Source organism: Aulonocara sp. 'chitande type north' Nkhata Bay, linkage group LG6, assembly GCF_057382095.1.
Source record: "Aulonocara sp. 'chitande type north' Nkhata Bay isolate Kocher_YH1m ecotype deep benthic linkage group LG6, A_spYH_male_GT1.1, whole genome shotgun sequence".
Taxonomy (NCBI): Eukaryota; Metazoa; Chordata; class Actinopteri; order Cichliformes; family Cichlidae; genus Aulonocara; species Aulonocara sp. 'chitande type north' Nkhata Bay.
Genome location: NC_141349.1, coordinates 45,012,233 through 45,031,121, shown reverse-complemented (window position 1 = coordinate 45,031,121; position 18,889 = coordinate 45,012,233). Strand labels below are relative to the sequence as shown.

The 18,889-nt window shown below is 49.4% G+C and overlaps 1 protein-coding gene across 4 annotated transcripts in view; it reads right to left on the bottom strand.

Moving 5' to 3' along the window:
* sos1 (son of sevenless homolog 1 (Drosophila)) overlaps nt 1-18,889 on the bottom strand; it is a 44,841-nt gene that overhangs the window by 8,386 nt on the left and 17,566 nt on the right. For 2 of the 4 annotated variants that reach the window (XM_086297297.1, XM_086297299.1), the window contains exons 10-21: nt 14,175-14,836; nt 13,773-13,854; nt 12,442-12,558; nt 12,197-12,300; nt 11,795-12,017; nt 11,595-11,714; nt 11,340-11,502; nt 11,106-11,223; nt 10,806-10,978; nt 9,540-9,656; nt 9,171-9,453; nt 5,491-5,535 (exon numbers count right to left, since the gene is read on the bottom strand). In XM_086297297.1, coding sequence (XP_086153423.1) covers nt 5,491-5,535; nt 9,171-9,453; nt 9,540-9,656; nt 10,806-10,978; nt 11,106-11,223; nt 11,340-11,502; nt 11,595-11,714; nt 11,795-12,017; nt 12,197-12,300; nt 12,442-12,558; nt 13,773-13,854; nt 14,175-14,836 — 2,207 coding nt within the window. The remainder of the gene's footprint in view (nt 1-5,490; nt 5,536-9,170; nt 9,454-9,539; nt 9,657-10,805; nt 10,979-11,105; nt 11,224-11,339; nt 11,503-11,594; nt 11,715-11,794; nt 12,018-12,196; nt 12,301-12,441; nt 12,559-13,772; nt 13,855-14,174; nt 14,837-18,889) is intronic. The other 2 variants (XM_086297298.1, XM_086297300.1) reach the window with 1 other exon arrangement.

The following is an 18,889-nucleotide window of genomic DNA, read 5'->3' as shown; positions in this document are numbered from 1 at the left end:
TATCTTATATCGCCATCCAGCTAAAAAATATCGAGATATGAATTTTGGGTCATATCGCCCAGCCCTACCCTAAAGCAGATGACTCGTAAGCTGGAGAGGAAATGGCGTATCACAAAATTAGAAGATCATCATTTAGCCTGGAGAAATAGTTTGCTGCTTTATAAGAAAGCCCTCCGCAAAGCCAGAACTTGGGCTGGGCCATATCATACAGTTCACGGTAATACCGGTATAATGTTGGGCAACGCTGAGAAAATAAAATATCGCGATAGAATATAGCTAAAACACGCATGCCCAGTGCCTTTGTTTTCATACGCACATGGCCGAAAAAGCATGGCGGCAACGGAGAATGAGAAGGGGGAAAGCGCATCATTGAGCGAAACCGATGAACTGGTTTGTAAAATGCTGCAACTTCAGTGATGTGGAACTGGCTTGGTGTCTGTCCGTCAGATACTCACCAAAGCACATTTTTTTGTACAACATGCAAGCGGGCCGTCGTTATTGCCGTATTTGTCGGTCTAAGGTGCTCGTAAATCTGGGAGTAATCTGGGTCCTAAACTCAGTCTCATTCAGGTCCAAAGTCAAACGATCACTGCGGCATCATTGAGAGTTAAAAACTGTCTAAATTATTTCATCTTTAATAAAATGATCAGTGTTGCTGCTTTACCAGGTGTAAGAATTAGGTTTAACATTCAGGCATCCATGAAAACAGGATTTATGAAATTTAACAGTTAGAAGTTAGCAGGAAGTTAGCTCGCTAGTTTCGCTAGTTACCTAAGCCTGATATAGCATGTTCTGACTGAGAGATTTATAAACAAATTCAAACGTACAGCTCTGCTATCACTTCCAACATAAATGAAGACAGAAAACTAAACAGCAGTGACGTTTGTAGGGTTACTGAAGTTGGGCTACCTGGTATTTAATGATGTGCTACGTGATCGCTAGCAACACAGCTATGTTAGCATAGCATAAACAGTGAAGCTGGAGGATGAACGCTAACACTTTTCCGCTTGATAAAAGTTAACGTGAAGGTTCCTGATGGTTAGAGACAAATGCAATCGCATGGCAGGATGCTGTAAACGGACCAAAATTCAGTCAGGAGAACAACTGAGATAATCCATCCACAATACGAGGTCAGTCATTAATATACTGCAACAACATGGGAATAGTGCAGCCGTGATAGAATACAGCATTAATGAATCAATGGTACAGAAGTGGAGGAAGCAAGAAGAATGAGTTTAATAAAGTTTGATTTATCTGACTGCTTTGTTTCGCTTAATGTGCCTTATAATCCTGTGCAATTTTTTGTCTGAAAAATACGTATTTGACGTTTTTATTTGGCACACTGCAGTTTAATGTTGCAAAGCAGGTCTTTTTAACTTCAGTGGATATTATACATGGTTATGCTCAGGATATGTCAGCCCATTTCTACTGGAAATGCCTTTTGGTTAAACTTTCAGCAAGGAATTTGCATTTGCACTGTTAAATTTTTATATAGCTTTAATGCACATAAAAAACAGCTGCTTGTTTAAGTGAAAATACATTGATGGGGGTTTTTTGCGCTAGCAAAGTTGTGGAGTTGCATTTTGTCTCGCATCAATTATATCGTTATCGCAAAGTTTCAAATATATATCGTGATAAATATTTTTGGCCATATCGCCCTGCCCTAGCCGGAACATCTTACTATTCATCACTGATTGAAGAAAATAAGAACAACCCCAGGTTTCTCTTCAGCACTGTAGCCAGGCTGACAAACAGTCAGAGCTCTTTTGAGCCAACCATCCCTTTAACGTTAACTAGTAATGACTTCATGAACTTCTTCACAAATAAAATTTTTATCATTAGAGAAAAAATTACCAGTAATCATCCCACAGATGTAATATTATCTACAGCTACTCTTAGTACCATTGATGTTAAGTTAGACTCTTTTTCTCTAATTGATCTTTCTGAGTTAACTTCAATAATTACTTCCTCCAAACCTTCAACGTGTCTTTTAGACCCCATTCCTACAAAACTGCTCAAAGAAGTCCTGCCATTAATTAATGCTTCGATCTTAAATATGATCAACCTATCTCTAATAATCAGCTATGTACCACAGGCCTTCAAGCTGGCTGTAGTTAAACCTTTACCCAAAAAGCATCTCTAGACCCAGCAGTCTTAGCTAATTATAGGCCAATCTCCAACCTTCCTTTATATCAAACATCCTTGAAAGAGTAGCTGTCAAACAGCTAACAGATCATCTGCAGAGACTTATTTGAAGAGTTTCAGTCAGGTTTCAGAGCTGTTATGTTGCGGGTCACATTGACCCAGCACAGAAGAGATTTCACATGTCATCTGCATGACTACAGAAAACGAAAAAAAAAAAATCAAAATTATAAAAGAAAATTGTAAAATAATCAATGCCATTGTTTCTAACACTTTTGGATGAGTAAATTTGCCCTGGGTCAAATTAACCCAGGAGCATAATTGGTGTTCCTAGAAACCAACATAACAGGAGAGTTAAAAGGGAGTTTTTCCTTCCCACTGTCGCCAAAGTGCTTGCTCATAGGGGGTCATATGATTGTTGGGTTTTTCTCTGTATCTATTATTGTAGGCTCTACTGTACAATATAAAGCGCCTTGAGGTGAATGCTGTTGTGATTTGGCGCTGTGTAAATAAAATTGAATTGAACTGAATTGAACAAAGCCTCATTTCTGCTGTTTAATACCAAAGAAAATTAAACTTAAAATGATACCAAATTACAAAACGCTGTCTAATAAAACCTCTATAACTTGACTCCGCTTCACTTCATGTTGATTCATGGTTTTCTTCAGTTTTTAATCTACTGCAGATATTTTAAGGTTATCTGCTATAAAAATCCAGGCCAGGAAAATCTCCATAATGTTTTTCTGTTTTATTCTCAGTTACTTTGACACAAAGGCATTTGCTGTGATGCTCACACAGTACTGATAAATGATCAGAATTATAATATTTCTGACTGTCTGAGGAAAAATTGAATTGAATCGAATCGGGGCCTTGTGAATCAGAATCGAATGGATTATAGAAATCAGTGATACCCAACCTTAGTGAGCAGCCTAGGCCTGACAGAGGTGGATGTAGCTGTGGGTAATAAGAAAAGATGAAAAGAACGATTGATAGTGTTTTCATTAAGGCCTGATCCGTCTGAAACTCATAGCCAGTGCTCTGACACGGAGCCATGGATTGCTCAGCTTACATCTAACACCGGTCTGGAGACGGCATCAGATAATGAGCCACATACGATGGACCCCGAGCCAGAGCCCACTGAGAGTAAAAGGAGGAACGTGTATACTTTTGGAAAAGATTCAGTGAAGCTGATAACATGATGCACTGCATTTACTGTTGCGAGTGTGGAGAGACCGTGGCCGGCAATACTGCATTTGTGACTGCTTCTAATAAATTTCAAAGTGAAACGCTGAAAAGCACAGTGTATCCAGAGAACACATTATAAGCTGCGATAAACGCCCAGTGTCTCCTCACTGCCTTTCAGCAGCAAACAGGTCGTCAGGAGGCCGACATGATGATGAAGTTTAACATTGGCACTCTTTAGCAATACTGTAGGCCAGGGGTGCCCAATCCCGGTCCTCGAGAGCTACCGTCCTGCAGCTTTTAGATGCATCCCTACTCCAACACAGCTGAATCAAATGAATGGCTTGTTATCAGGCCTTTGCCAAACACGATGGCACGCTGAAGAGGTAATCAAACCATTTGATTCAGCTGTGTTGGAGTAGGGATGCATCTAAAAGCTGCAGGACGGTAGCTCTCGAGGACCGGGATTGGGCACCCCTGCTGTAGGCAAAGCACTTTAAGCACAAGCACCTTTTCAGGAACTTATCCTTCTTGCAGAAATGTGCTCCAAATAAAGCACTTTGTGTTGACAAGATTGATAGTTAATCATTTACAAATCAATATTGTCTGTATGGACAGCAGTTGGAACATGTAAAAAGGCGGGGTTAAGTGATGCGGTTGAAAAACTTGGGCGCAACTAACTTTTGTGCTGGTGCACATAAGAAAACAAGTTAGTGTAACCAGTGTAACCACGGCAACAAGTTAGTCTAGAGCCCTGTACTTAATTCAAAAGTTAGAATTTCTTAAAAAACCAAAATAAAAGTAAGATCATCCGTCCAGTGCAGCGGTCTCAACAGACACTGACCAGTCATCTCTCCAGGGTTTACCTGGGGACTGAAACCTGACCTAGGACAGGTATCCTGGTCGCATGAACCACCTAAACTGACTCCTTTCAATGTGGCGGACCTCTAAAGCTGACCCCAGAAGCTCATTTCTGCTTCACGTTTTTCTGTTTTATCCTCAGTTACTTTGAACCAAGGGCATCTGCTGTGATGCTCACACCTCTGATGAAGTGTCAGCTTTCTTTTTATACATATAAAAATGTGCATATGTACTGATAAATGATCAGAATTATGATATTTCTGACTGTGTGAGGCAAAACTTCACAGATTCAAATAGAACCAAATCGATTCTAGAAATCAGTGACGATACCCAGCCCTACTCAGGATGCTGTGGAGGTGGTAGACGAATGTCCCAGGCCTGCCTGCCATGTTACCCTCAGCTGATCGAGGAACTTTCCAACCTTCCCTTCAGGATTCACTGTGACTGTGTGCATGGAAGAACAGCAGACAGCGCACTCATCCAAGCACGTCAGGTACTCAAAGACGAGTCCTGTTCCAGCGAACAGGTACAGAACCAGGAAGGTACGAGTGGACTCAGGTGAGCCGGTACATCTCACGCTCGTCCCCAAAACCAGTTTACGCAGCCTGAGAGCAGCCTGCCAAGACCTCGGCCATCGTGTGCTGCCTGAACCACGAGACGCTGGAGTCCAACTGTATCCAGCTGGAAAATGGACTCCAGTCTTTTTACAGCAGGCCTCTTTCACTTTTTTCTGGCCTTCACACTCCGATGGATGCGTCAGAGAGCAACTTAGTATCTTGGAAGGATAATTGGCACGCAGCCTGGAGCAGCCAGGAGCAGCCAGGGATCGAACCACCAACCTTGGATTAGTAGATGACCTGAGCTACCTCCCCCACCTTAGAGCACCCTCCTTCCCCAAGGGTGATGGGGATGAGGAAAATTCCCAGTTTACGCAGCCCAACATCAGCCTGCCAACGCATCAAACTACAACTGCTGCCCGAAACAAGAGACGCCAGAGTCCGAGCGAGCCGCCGGATCAGAACTCACTGAACTTCCCTGACGCCTTCTTTCATCTCGGCCGGTGCAGAGACAGTAACACAGCTGCCAGTTTCTATGGAGACAAACTAATACAATGGGTGTGACATCATGCACAGGTGAGACACAACAGGAAGTCTAATCAATATCCTCTATACCAATGAGCAATCAATAACAATGGAACAGAAACCTGAAACACACTGAGACAGGTGAGAGACAGACAGGTGTGATGTGTGGGGCGCAGGTGAGCTGTGGAGCAGGCGTACGGAGAGTCAGGAAGGTCATACTAACGTGGGCCGTGCGGCAGAGACACCACAGCAAAGATGCTGTCGCAGGCTGCAGGTGAAGAGGAGAAACACTGTGAGGAAGGGAGAGGAGTGGTGACATCATCCTGCAGAGAGGAGGTACGATGATGGAGGCGAGAGCGAGGAGAGGAGGTACGATGGTGGAGGTGAGCGCGAGGAAAGGAGGTACGATGATGGAGGCGAGAGCGAGGAGAGGAGGTACGATGGTGGGGAGGAGCATGAGGAGAAGAGGCACGATGGTGGAGGTGAGCGCGAGGAAAGGAGGCGCGATGGTGGAGAGGAGCACCAGGAGAGGAGGCGCGATGGTGGAGAGGAGCACCAGGAGAGGAGGCGCGATGGTGGAGAGGAGCACCAGGAGAGGAGGCGCGATGCTGGAGGTGAGCGCGAGGAAAGGAGGCACGATGGTGGAGGAGGCGCGATGGTGGAGAGGAGCACAAGGAGAAGAGGCGCGATGGTGCAGAGGAGCACCAGGAGAGGAGGCGCGATGGTGGAGGAGGTGTGATGCTGGAGGTGAGCGCGAGGAAAGGAGGCACGATGGTGGAGGAGGCACGATAGTGGAGAGAAGCACAAGGAGAGGAGGCGTGATGGTGGAGGCGAGCGCGAGGAAAGGAGGCGCGATGGTGGAGGCGAGATGGTGGGGAGGAGCACAAGGAGAGGAGGCGCGATGTGGAGGCGAGGAAAGGAGGCGCGATGGTGGAGGCGAGCGCGAGAAGAGGTGGCACGATAGAGGAGAGCGCGATGGTGGGGAGGAGCGTGAGGAAAGGAGGCACGATGGTGGGGAGGAGCATGAGGAAAGGAGGCGCGATGGTGGAGGAGGCGCGATGGTGGAGAGAAGCACAAGGAGAGGAGGCGCGATGGTGGAAGCGAGCGCGAGGAAAGGAGGCGCGATGCTGGAGGCGAGCGCGAGAAGAGGTGGCATGATAGAGGAGAGCGCGATGGTGGGGAGGAGCGTGAGGAAAGGAGGCACGATGGTGAAGGCAAGATGGTGGGGAGGAGCGCAAGGAAAGGAGGCACGATGGTGGGAAGGAGCGTGAGGAAAGGAGGCACGATGGTGGGAAGGAGCGCGAGGAAAGGAGGCACGTTGGTGAAGGCAAGATGGTGGGGAGGAGCGCAAGGAAAGGAGGCACGATGGTGGGGAGGAGCGTGAGGAAAGGAGGCACGATGGTGGGGAGGAGCATGAGGAAAGGAGGCGCGATGGAGGAGGCGCGATGGTGGAGAGAAGCACAAGGAGAGGAGGCGCGATGGTGGAGGCGAGCGCGAGGAAAGGAGGCGCGATGCTGGAGGCGAGCGCGAGAAGAGGTGGCACGATAGTGGGGAGGAGCGTGAGGAAAGGAGGCACGATGGTGAAGGCAAGATGGTGGGGAGGAGCGCAAGGAAAGGAGGCACGATGGTGGGGAGGAGCGTGAGGAAAGGAGGCACGATGGTGGAGAGGAGCGTGAGGAAAGGAGGCACGATGGTGGAGAGGAGCACCAGGAGAGGAGGCGCGATGGTGGAGAGGAGCACCAGGAGAGGAGGCGCGATGGTGGAGAGGAGCACCAGGAGAGGAGGCGCGATGCTGGAGGTGAGCGCGAGGAAAGGAGGCGCGATGGTGGGAAGGAGCGTGAGGAAAGGAGGCACGATGGTGGGAAGGAGCGCGAGGAAAGGAGGCACGTTGGTGAAGGCAAGATGGTGGGGAGGAGCGCAAGGAAAGGAGGCACGATGGTGGGGAGGAGCGTGAGGAAAGGAGGCACGATGGTGGGGAGGAGCATGAGGAAAGGAGGCGCGATGGAGGAGGCGCGATGGTGGAGAGAAGCACAAGGAAAGGAGGCACGATGGTGGGGAGGAGCGTGAGGAAAGGAGGCACGATGGTGGGAAGGAGCGCGAGGAAAGGAGGCACGATGGTGAAGGCAAGATGGTGGGTAGGAGCGCAAGGAAAGGAGGCACGATGGTGGAGGCTAGCACGAGGAGAGCGCGATGGTGGAGGCGAGATGGTGGGGAGGAGCGCGAGGAAAGGAGGGGCGATGGTGGAGGAGAGCACGAGGAAAGGAGGCGCGATGGTAGAGGCGAGCGCGAAGAGAGCGCGATGGTGGAGGCGAGATGGTGGGGAGGAGCGCGAGGAAAGGAGGCGCGATGGTAGAGGAGAGCGCGAGGAAAGGAGGCGCGATGGTAGAGGCGAGCGCGAAGAGAGGAGGCGCGATGATAGAGGCGAGCGTAAGGAAAGGAGGCGCGATGGTGGGGAGGAGCGCGAGGAAAGGAGGCGCGATGGTAGAGGAGAGCGCGAGGAAAGGAGGCGCGATGGTAGAGGCGAGCGCGAAGAGAGGAGGCGCGATGGTGGAGGCGAGCGTAAGGAAAGGAGGCGCGATGGTGGGGAGGAGCGCGAGGAAAGGAGGCGCGATGGTAGAGGAGAGCGCGAGGAAAGGAGGCGCGATGGTGGGAAGGAGCGTGAGGAAAGGAGGCGCGATGGTGGGAAGGAGCGTGAGGAAAGGAGGCGCGATGGTGGGAAGGAGCGTGAGGAAAGGAGGCACGATGGTGGGAAGGAGCGTGAGGAAAGGAGGCACGATGGTGGGAAGGAGCGCGAGGAAAGGAGGCACGTTGGTGAAGGCAAGATGGTGGGGAGGAGCACAAGGAAAGGAGGCACGATGGTGGGGAGGAGCGTGAGGAAAGGAGGCACGATGGTGGGGAGGAGCATGAGGAAAGGAGACGCGATGGAGGAGGCGCGATGGTGGAGAGAAGCACAAGGAGAGGAGGCGGGATGGTGGAGGCGAGCGCGAGGAAAGGAGGCGCGATGCTGGAGGCGAGCGCGAGAAGAGGTGGCACGATAGTGGGGGAGGAGCGTGAGGAAAGGAGGCACGATGGTGAAGGCGCGATGGTGGGGAGGAGCGCAAGGAAAGGAGGCGCGATGGTAGAGGAGAGCGCGAGGAAAGGAGGCGCGATGGTAGAGGTGAGTGCGAAGAGAGCGCGATGGTGGACGCGAGATGGTGGGGAGGAGCGCGAGGAAAGGAGGCGCGATGGTAGAGGAGAGCGCGAGGAAAGGAGGCGCGATGGTAGAGGAGAGCGCGAGGAAAGGAGGCGCGATGGTAGAGGCGAGCGCGAAGAGAGGAGGCGCGATGGTAGAGGAGAGCGCGAGGAAAGGAGGCGCGATGGTAGAGGAGAGCGCGATGGTAGAGGAGAGCGCGATGGTAGAGGAGAGCGCGAGGAAAGGAGGCGCGATGGTAGAGGAGAGCGCGATGGTAGAGGAGGCGCGATGGTAGAGGAGAGCGCGAGGAAAGGAGGCGCGATGGTAGAGGAGAGCGCGAGGAAAGGAGGCGCGATGGTAGAGGCGAGCGCGAAGAGAGGAGGCGCGATGGTAGAGGAGAGCGCGAGGAAAGGAGGCGCGATGGTAGAGGCGAGCGCGCAGAGAGGAGGCGCGATGGTGGAGGCGAGCGTAAGGAAACGCGCGAAGAACGTCCTGAAGCGCAGCACGAGGGCGGAGCGCAGGTTGTCGCCGCCTCGTTCAGACTAAGAGGCTTACTTTGTGTCTGATTGGTCCTGCTGCTGCCGTGACCTGTTAGGGCCTCACAGGTGGACAGCAAACAGGAAGCCACAGTTCCAACCCAAAGACAGCCAATAGGGTTGGGTGGTCACATTCAATGCGTTCAATAATATCAGTGGGCAGGCTCAGTGTCAGTGTGAGTGGGCGGGTCTTACTGGAGTGGAATGGGCTGCTGGGTCCTTGCGGCGAGTCAAACACGCTGCCCACATCTGTGGAGCTGGAGGCGGCGGAGGCGGCGGAGGCAGGGGGCGGGGTCAGGGGGGTACGGGGAGAGTTGGGGGCAGAGGCCGGCGTCCCCTCGGACTCGCTGTCCGGGATGCGGCTGTAGCTGATCTTCCTGGGCTCGTTCTGGAGCGGCGTCGGATGTCTCATGGTGCCGGGTCGGGCCGAAGTGGGTCGGATCCCCGGAGACTTCAGAGGATAGGTGTACTTCTTCGCCTGCAGCAGGTGAGTTGATTAGTGTCATGCACGTCACACGCAATGCAACATGTAACATGACAAGGTGCCGCCACGCTCGTACTTACAAATCGAGGAGCCGATCGGAGCTGGCGAGGTTCGATCTCCAGAGACTTGTGGAAGAGATAATCACTGAAGTCCTTCTCCGACAGGTCGCCCATTGGGTTCAGGTTCTCGAAGAACTTCTGCTCCACAAAGACAAAACAAATGCACGTCAACAACAAAAGACCACGCTCCAACCGCTGCTCCAACCACACTTCATTGGCTTCCTGTTAAATCCAGAATTCTCACATACAAGGTCTTAAATAATCAGGCCCCATCTTATCTTAATGACCTTGTAGTACCATATCACCCTATTAGAGCACTTCGCTCTCGCTCTGCAGGCCTACTTGTTGTTCCTAGAGTATTTAAAAGTAGAATGGGAGGCAGAGCCTTCAGTTTTCAGGCCCCTCTTCTGTGGAACCAGCTTCTTAGTGAACTTCTCAAACCACATACTCCTGCTAGAACACTCAGATCTGCCACTCAACTACTTCTGACCCAACCCAGATCTCGACTGAAGTCTCGGGGTGACTGTGCGTTTGCTCTGGCTGCCCCGGTACTGTGGAACACCCTTCCTCTCGACCTCCGCGCATCTGATTCCATTGCACTGTTCAAATCACGATTAAAAACACACTTATTCAATCTTGCCTTTCCCTCTAGTTAATATTTCTTTTATGATTTTATATCACGCACTTTTATGCTCATTTAAATTCTTGTTTGCTCTGTACCTGTTGCTTTCCTATGTATTAGTGACAGTTATCTGCTTGCATATTTAGTACTTGCTTTGGTCCTATTTCTATTATCCTCCTCATATACTCTATTTTACTTGTTAAGCACCTTGGCATACCCTTGGTTTTTAAGTGTGCTTTATAAATAAAGTTTATTATTATTATTTCCTTTTTGCTAAAGCATATAGTTAGGGCTGGACCAGGTGACCCTGAATCCTCCCTTAGTGATGCTGCAATAGACGTAGGCTGCCGGGGATTCCCATGATGCACTGGGTGTTTCTTCTTCACTCACTATGTGTTAACAGACCTCTCTGCATTGAATCATATCTGTTATTAACCTCTGTCTCTCTTCCACAGCATGTCTTTATCCTGTTTTCCTTCTCTCACCCCAACCAATCACAGCAGATGGCCCCGCCCCTCCCTGAGCCTGGTTCTGCTGGAGGTTTCTTCCTGTTAAAAGGGAGTTTTTTCTTCCCACTGTTGCCAAAGTGTGTGTGTGTGTGTGTGTGTGTGTGTGTGTGTGTGTGTGTGTGTGTGTGAACAGAAGGTGAGGGGGTGTGTCCTCACTCTGATGTCACCCTCCACCCGCAGACAGTACGGCTGGTTCTGGTACTGCTGGATCTCTCCGGTGATCTCGGCCACTTTCCGTCTCTTGCTGAAGTTGATCAGATCTTTGCCGTGTCTGTGCAGGAAGTCGGGGTTTCCCTCCTCCGTTTTCAGGATGTTGGTCAGGTAGATTCCTGTCACACACACACATACAGTTATTTGACCTTCGAGCTGCATAGTTATCCATTAGAGATCGGTGAGAAATGAGTCATTGATAAATTGATTGACTGATAATACTACTAATCCCGAGGGAAATCATACCAAAGAAGGGGACGCAGGGGGGGTTGATGGAGCGCAGTTTAGCCAGGTACTTCTTGTAGTGGTCCTCGCTGAGCTCATGAGCGTCCTCCAGGATTTTTCTCTGACGACTCGGAATTTGCTGCAACCATAAACCGACATTTCTTCTTCTTCAAACACACGATGACGCTCACATTCTCTGTCAGCAGTTTAAACTCAGATCCTTCTGATGTCAGTGACGTTCGTGGTCATTATTACCTCAAAGGTGTGATCCAGTCTGTACACGGGTGCAGAGTTCATGGCGCTGACGACCTCTAGGACGCCATTGAAATTGTTGAGCTCCTGAAACACCTGTAGGATTTCGATGATCCGGGAAAAGACAGCGACGCGTTCCTCCAGGTTCTCCGTCTCTACGATACACCTGCAGAGGAAGTACAGCTGACATCAGCCTGACGTACTTGTGGAGTTTAGTTACCGCACACTAGACCCCGCCCATGCCAAAGTAAGGCTTACTTTTCAAACCACAGGGTGAGGTTGGTGGTGTGTCGGATCATCCGTAACAGGTTGGGCGAGTGGATCTCTTTGTCCTCTTTGGTCCAGACGCTACCGACCAGCTCAGACGGTTGCACTGCCCTGCAGGTGGAGATCGGTGGTTAGATAACAGTGGGACAGGTGCCAGGCTGGTGCAAGACAGGCGCAGGGCGGAATGTTACCTGTAAAAGTCGGACTCGAGCAGGGTGAGCTGGCGGGCGATTTCGATGGGGTGCAGGGTCATAAGGTCGAAGTGCTCAGTGTCTCCGGGTTTGCAGATGTGCCATTCGATGGGAGGAGGGGAATTCTGGAAGGTGATGCTGTGACTCGGCACGCTCACCTGGACCTGCTTCTTCCTCTGGATGATCTTGGTGATTGACTCCACCCACTTCTTCATCGCCTTACCTGCGACATTTGACATCATTTCCTTGCTCCAGCTGTTACACATTTGCACTGACTACAAGCTCTTATGTTTTCATATTCAGTTTTATCTTGTAAGAAAAGAATAGCTGACCTTTTTAAAACTCGGAATTTTGAAAAAGCGTTATCGTCTGTGCTGCACCTTTCTGAACACCTGTACGTACCTTTGACTGAAGCAATGAAGTCCTCCATCTCGCTCAGAAGGAGAGGGTCTCTCTCAAAATCATAGAAGTGATGTTCGACCCAGTGGCGACAAACATTCAACACTCTGCAGGAGGACGAGGAGGACGACGACATTACTAAATTAAAGTCGCATCGTTTTCGATTTATTCCAAACTCGAGCAGAGTGTAAACGAAACTCAGAGAACGGGTGTGAGCAGGTGTCTCTTGTAGCAGGAGCGCTTCCTACCTGAGCTGAACAGGTTGGACAAACTCTTTCCGGAAGCGTTTGAGTTCAGCGCTGGGTGGCTGTTCTCCTCCCTCCGTCTGATTGGCGTCCGCCGGCTTTGGCTCCGGGATCTCAAACCTGAAAACATCAACATCACAGAGCTGAGAGCAGAAGCACACCTGTTGAGATCCACAGGTGTGCTTCTGCTGCGACCTCCCCACAGTCCACAAGGGGGCAGGAATATCGTCAAATTTCAGCCCATTGAAAGATGGTTTCCATTCCCAAAATGGAACCATTAACAGAAGACCTCTGCTCCTCCTCCTCCTCCGCCCTGCTCCTCACACTTTATTTGCTCCGATTGTCTGTGAAGGTTCTCAGTCCTCCAGGTCGTCGTCGTCTAGGCAGCTCAGAAAGAAAAGCACCTGGACTTCTTTGGGGGTTTTTTAAGATTTAATTTAATTATTACATTTTAAAAACAAAAGCTCTTACAGAATAATTATGGCACAAAGTAAATATCTACAACTCGTTACAATACGGTAAGTTATTGTGACTGTAGGAACACACTTAGGTGTATATTCTTGCATCCCAAGGATAATGTCATCTGGACTTCTTTAAATTCCTTGAAGATGTTTCAGAAGGTGGAGTCCCAGATTTAAGCCCTCTGGGAGTGTCTCCCCAGAGGGTCCTGGACCCCCTATTGAACCTCCCCTAATCACACGAAGATCCAGGTCATCGTAGACCCCTAACCCCTGTGAGGTGGTATCAGGTGAACCCGCTGTGAAACCTAGCCCCACCCTATCATGTGACTTACTGAGGTCAGATGGCCCAGGAAGTGAGTGGGCGTTAAGGCATCTGGGAAGGATCTCAGACTGGATTATAGATGGCAGACAGTTGGTGTGGTAAGCCCCGCCCTCTGTTCAAAGATGGTCGTACACAGTGGACATAGATGCTGATCAGGCAGATGATCAATAGGGGGTCCAGGACCCTCTTGGGGGACGCTCCCATAGGGCTTAAATCTGGGACTCCACCATCTGGTCTCAGAACTGAAGACGCTTCTGGGATGAAACGTCTTCAAGGAACTTAAACAAGTCCAGATGCTTTTCTGCCCGAGCTCCTTCAATGTCCTCCGATTGGTTCTCCAGACTCTCATGAAATTGCGTGTAAACAATATGTGTTGCTAGGCAACCAGAGACAAGCTGAGGTGTAAATATGAGCCAGTCTGCTGTATATATGGTTCTATTTGTTTAAATGATAAATAAACCCAATAACACACGAGACGACGGGGTTTTAATGAAACCGCTGTGTGAGAGCAGGCGTTCTGATTGGTCACTGTGCCTGGCAGGTAAGCTCACCTCTCTATGAGCAGGTCCAGCAGCTCCCGAGGTTTGCAGAATGATCTGTAGGTGGTCAGAAAAGTCCGGACGAAGTTTGGATCTGAAGGAAAAAACACGAGCTGATCAGTGAGGGATCAGATCAATCAGCCTCGAGGGCCGGTGCCCTGCAGCTTTTAGATCTCACCCTGGGTCGACACACCTGAATCACACGATTAGTTCATTAGCAGGCCTCTGGAGAACTTGGAGGTCATTTAGCCGTTTAAATCAGCTGACATGTCTAAAACCTGCAGGACACCGGCACAGTCGGCGCCCACATCGCCCCCAAGTCTCACCTCGCTGCCACGTTGAAACTCAAGCTACAGGTCAAGAAGCTAAAACAGCAGCAGTACGACATCTCACCTGTGTGACATCACGCCTCACCTGCGTACATGTGGAAGGTGAGTCTCTCGATCAGCTTCAGGACAGTCCCCGCCTTGATGATGGGAATGCCGGACTTGGACTGGACGTTCTCCTCGAACACGACGTTCTCCTCGGAGTCGGGCTCGGCAAAACGGTACACCTCGGCGCCCGGGAGTCTCATCTGCTCCTCCTTCTCCTCCTGCAGCATGGCGGTGTCCAGCATGCGCTCCAGTGTGCTGCGGTACTGCAGCGAGATCAGCGCCGCCATCCAGCCGTTCTTCTCCTCTGCAGACTTGGCGGCAAACACCACACTGTTGCCATCTTTCAGGATGATCTCGAAGGCGTGGCGGTACTCGCCCTCCTTGTCATCTTTGTCGTTGATCTGAACTTTGCGCATGAAGAACTTTTCTTTGAGGCGGTACTCCGCGGTAGAACTGGCACCAGGCAGCCGCGGCGGGCCATGATTAGACTTGCAGCAGATCATCAGGCCGTCGAACAGGAAGATGTGGCGTTCGTGTTTGGCGCCGACGCGGGTCAAGGTACCCTCCATGATGAACTCATTACAGCACTGGCCGATGTCCTTCCCCTCCCAGCCGTCGATGTTCTTTTGGATCTCGTTCATCTTCTTGATGGCGAGGTGCTTACCCTTCATCTGGTGGCAGTAGAAACGGCACGCCGACTCGCTGCATGCCACCACACAGGAGCGAGAATATGTAGAAGAAGAAGAAGAGTTAGTGAGGAGGATGGAGAGAGCAGGGCTCGCAATATCACTAGCCCGACGTCCCGGGGCTAGTAATTTTTCCAGTCGGACTACCAAAATCTATCTCTGCCCTGCCCGTCGGCCTATCGTAGGAAGGAAAAATATATGTCAATGCTTTTGCATTCTTTCAGAAATGTAGCTGGGTAATTATGTCATTGGCATCGGTGAGCCACTGTCAATATGTGACATATTGAAGTCGCGTTTGAATTTGCGCTTGTTTTTTGCTTTCACTTTGCAATCGCGCGAACTGTGTATAGAGAGCGACAGCACTGATCTGTGAGTGATGATAATTTGTGCACCAATTCCTCTGACATCGTCTTATTAATCGTTAGCTTACTATGCAAACATGACAAGTGAAATCTCCCACAGCTTAAACATGTGAGAGGTTGATCGCGCAGAGAATCGTTGAGCTTATGTGAGTCCGTGTGTAAAAGCAGCAGGATTTATATTTCAGTTCTGCTGAGCCAAATAAGACAGGTCAGGGTGAAGAAGTGACAGCCAAAGAAAAGCTTACCACAAAACGGAGAAGTTATGACAAATCAGACTATAAGGCAAAAAGAAAGTGCAGCTTTATGGTTTCATGGACAAAAGAATTTCTGTGGCTGCAATATGACGAGCTAAATAACCAGGGCTGCACATAAGTGGTCCGCAGGTGCGCATTCGCTGTCAAAATAAAAAACACGCACAAGATAAGAAGTTGCAACGCGTGTTTGCGTACATAAGATTTTCAGGAGGAGGACAGACATTTGTTTAGAACTCTTAAAGATGTCGAAGAAGCTCCTTTAAGCAATTACTGTGATGTTCCTCCACCTCCAAAGAAATGTCAGATGGCGTACGAACCACAAAAGAAGCGCGTACCGTATTTTCACGACCATAAGGCGCACTTAAAAGTCTTAGATTTTCTTCAAAAAGTACGGCGCGCCCTATAGCGCAGTGCGCCCTGTGTGTTGTAAGGAGGACGTAGTAGAGAACACCATGAGAACGCTAAAGGGTGAAGTGTGGGCGCAACCCTGAAAATGGCAAAGAGACACGCTTATGGAGCACAGTTTAAACTGAAGGCCATCAGCTACGCGGAGGAACATGGAAATCGAGCAGCGGCGAGAGAATTTAAGATAAACGAATCGATGGTTCGCAAATGGAGGAAGCTAGAAAACGAGCTCCGGCAGGTCAAGAAAACGCAGCTGAGTTTCCGCGGACATAAGGCGAGGTGGCCCGAGTTGGAGGAAAGACTCGAGCGGTGGATCATCGAGCAAAGAACGAGCGGGAGAAGCGTTTCGACGGTCACCATTCGGCTAAAAGCAGTTTCACTTTCACTTTTTATGAAACGGTGCCATTTTTCCATCCGGATGTATGTAAGGAGACCAGGTGGGTTTTTTCCACGCATCACCATCGCTCTTAATCTGTGACTCTATGCGTGCCCATCTCACAGCCGATGTGAAAAAACTAGTGAAACAAATGAACTGTGAGCTTGCTGTCATTCCGGGAGGCCTGACAAAGGAACTCCAACCGCTGGACATCGGCGTGAACCGCCCGTTCAAAGTAAGGCTGCGAGCGGCCTGGGAGCGATGGATGACCGATGGAGACCACAGTTTCACCAAGAGTGGAAGGCAGCGCCGGGCGAGTTACGCCACAATTTGCCAATGGATTGTAGATGCTTGGGCTAACATGTCTGCTGGCACTGTTGTTCGAGCTTTCGCAAAAGCCGGCATCGTTTCCGAGGAGCCGCACGGCACGGAAAGTGACTCTGACAGTGAAGACAGTGAACTTGGCATGTTTGATGGAGATTTAGCGCAGCTGTTCAATTCAGACACAGAGGATGAGGACTTCCATGGGTTTGATTGATGATAAAAATGTGAGTACCAAACTTTGTTTTGCTCCTGCTTTATTTTTAAATACGCACACTTGTATGCTTGTGTGTTGTTGATGATGACGATTACTGGTAATAAAAATGTGAGTAAGGTACCGAACTCAGGTTTGCTCCCGCTTTATTTTTAAATACGCATACGGTACTTGTATGCGCCCTATAATCCAGTGCGCCTTATGTGTGTGTTAAATACAGTAAGGGCACACATAACTGAGACTGCGCCTTTTAGCACAATGCGCCTTATGGTCGTGAAAATACGGTATTCTCGGAAAAGTGGTTGCAGGAGGTGAGCTGGCTTCAAACAAATGATGAATGCACAGAGATGTGGTGCAGAATGTGCCGTGAAAATCCCACTCTAGCAGACAAAGACACTGCCTTTATATGGACGCAAACGCGCGCTGCAACTTCTTATCTGGTGCGCGTCTTTTATCTTGACAGCGAATGCACACATGCGGACCACTTATGTGCACCCGTGTAAATAACATAATGTTCTGCCTGGTGTGTTGTTGGTTTTCCCTCGATTTCTGAGTCGACAAGCGCCTTTGTTACTGGGACCAGTCATTTTAAGAAAGGCCCCCATTAGAACCCATGAGAAATGCAAGAAATGCATTATTGCTCAGTCTGCAATATCTTTCCCAGAACAAACACCAATTGCAAATAATATACTAAAAATAAACCTGAAAAATCTGTTTAGAACAGCTACTATGTTGCAAAGAGTGAACTACCACTGGCACAATTTTATCAGTCTTTGCAAACTTCAAAAAGCAAACTGCCTCGATCTTGGTTCCACTTGCCTCTTACCCGTGACTTCAGTGGAAATTTCAAATTCTGATCTGACACAGACTGATTCATGTCCTACACAGTTCTTACAAGTTCATAGAAATTTCTGTTCAATTAGAACCAAGTATTTGAGTTGATGATTGTAATTTTTATACAATGTTGTAATTTGTGTTTCAACAATTTTTTGATTGATGTTTTGTTTCCAATATTATACATTAAAGTATAATATTGTAACGGAAACAAAACATCAATCAAAAAATTGCTCTCTCTTTTATTCGGGCTACTTAAATTTATTTTGGGCTACCAAAAACTGAAGAGTCCCTGCCCGAAGGACTACCAGGATTTTGAAATGTTGCGAGCCCTGGAGAGCCAGAGGGGGCGGGTCTCTGTGTGATTTCAGTGAGAAACACATTTAAGGAAATCACGGGACTTTCACAATAAAAGCAGCAGCTGTATAGCAGCTCTTGAAGTTATGAGCTGAAGTCAGAGTTACACGTTTCACTTCCTGTCAGCTGCTGCTTTCTTCCTGTGCGTCACACAGACATACGTGATCAACATTTCTGATCAGCTACAGATCGCTAAATTATTGGAAGTTAGTTCACTGCTAATAGAGCTGCTCACTCATCATTGGGTTGGTTGAGGAGGTCAGGCTTTGTACAAACCAGCAAAGCTGCAGCGACAACAGGAAGTGAGGTCACAGCAGGCCGACTCGGACCTCAGCTGGGACAAACCGCCACGCTGTGACAGAGACACAGTGACATCGTCATTAATGAGCACGTGTATTATCAATGGCAGTACTGGGTTCTGATCAACGTGTGAAAAACACCAATGTGATGTCATCAGGACGTGAACCCTGCAGGCGTGAGGAAGCAGCGCTGATCAGACGCATCGACGGCCCTGCAGGTCTGATCGATTGGACGACCTGAGAGCGGACGGACTGCTGCTTTATTCGCTGAGCCTGTTGTTCCTGCGAGCTGCTCACTAATCACATTATAACTTAAACCCCCGAGGTATGTGGAGGCGGGGCTTCACTGGGCTGCAGCAGACCCTCGACCACATTTACTTCCCTCACCCAGGGCCTGCCTCCAACACCAGGCGTTTACCTACTGATATTTATCTGCCCCCACCAGTGACCATCAGTATAACTCTGAACCCATCGGCCGGCACCGACCTTCATTATTGGCTTTTATGCATCTCTACCCCACACCATCCACCTGCCTCCATCCACCTGCCTTTGGTCATTCATTACCAGCCTTATCTGCATGATTTGTGCAAGGATCCATCCAGCTGTGACTTTCAGCTTTAAAAAGAAGTTTAACAAAAGTAGTGCAC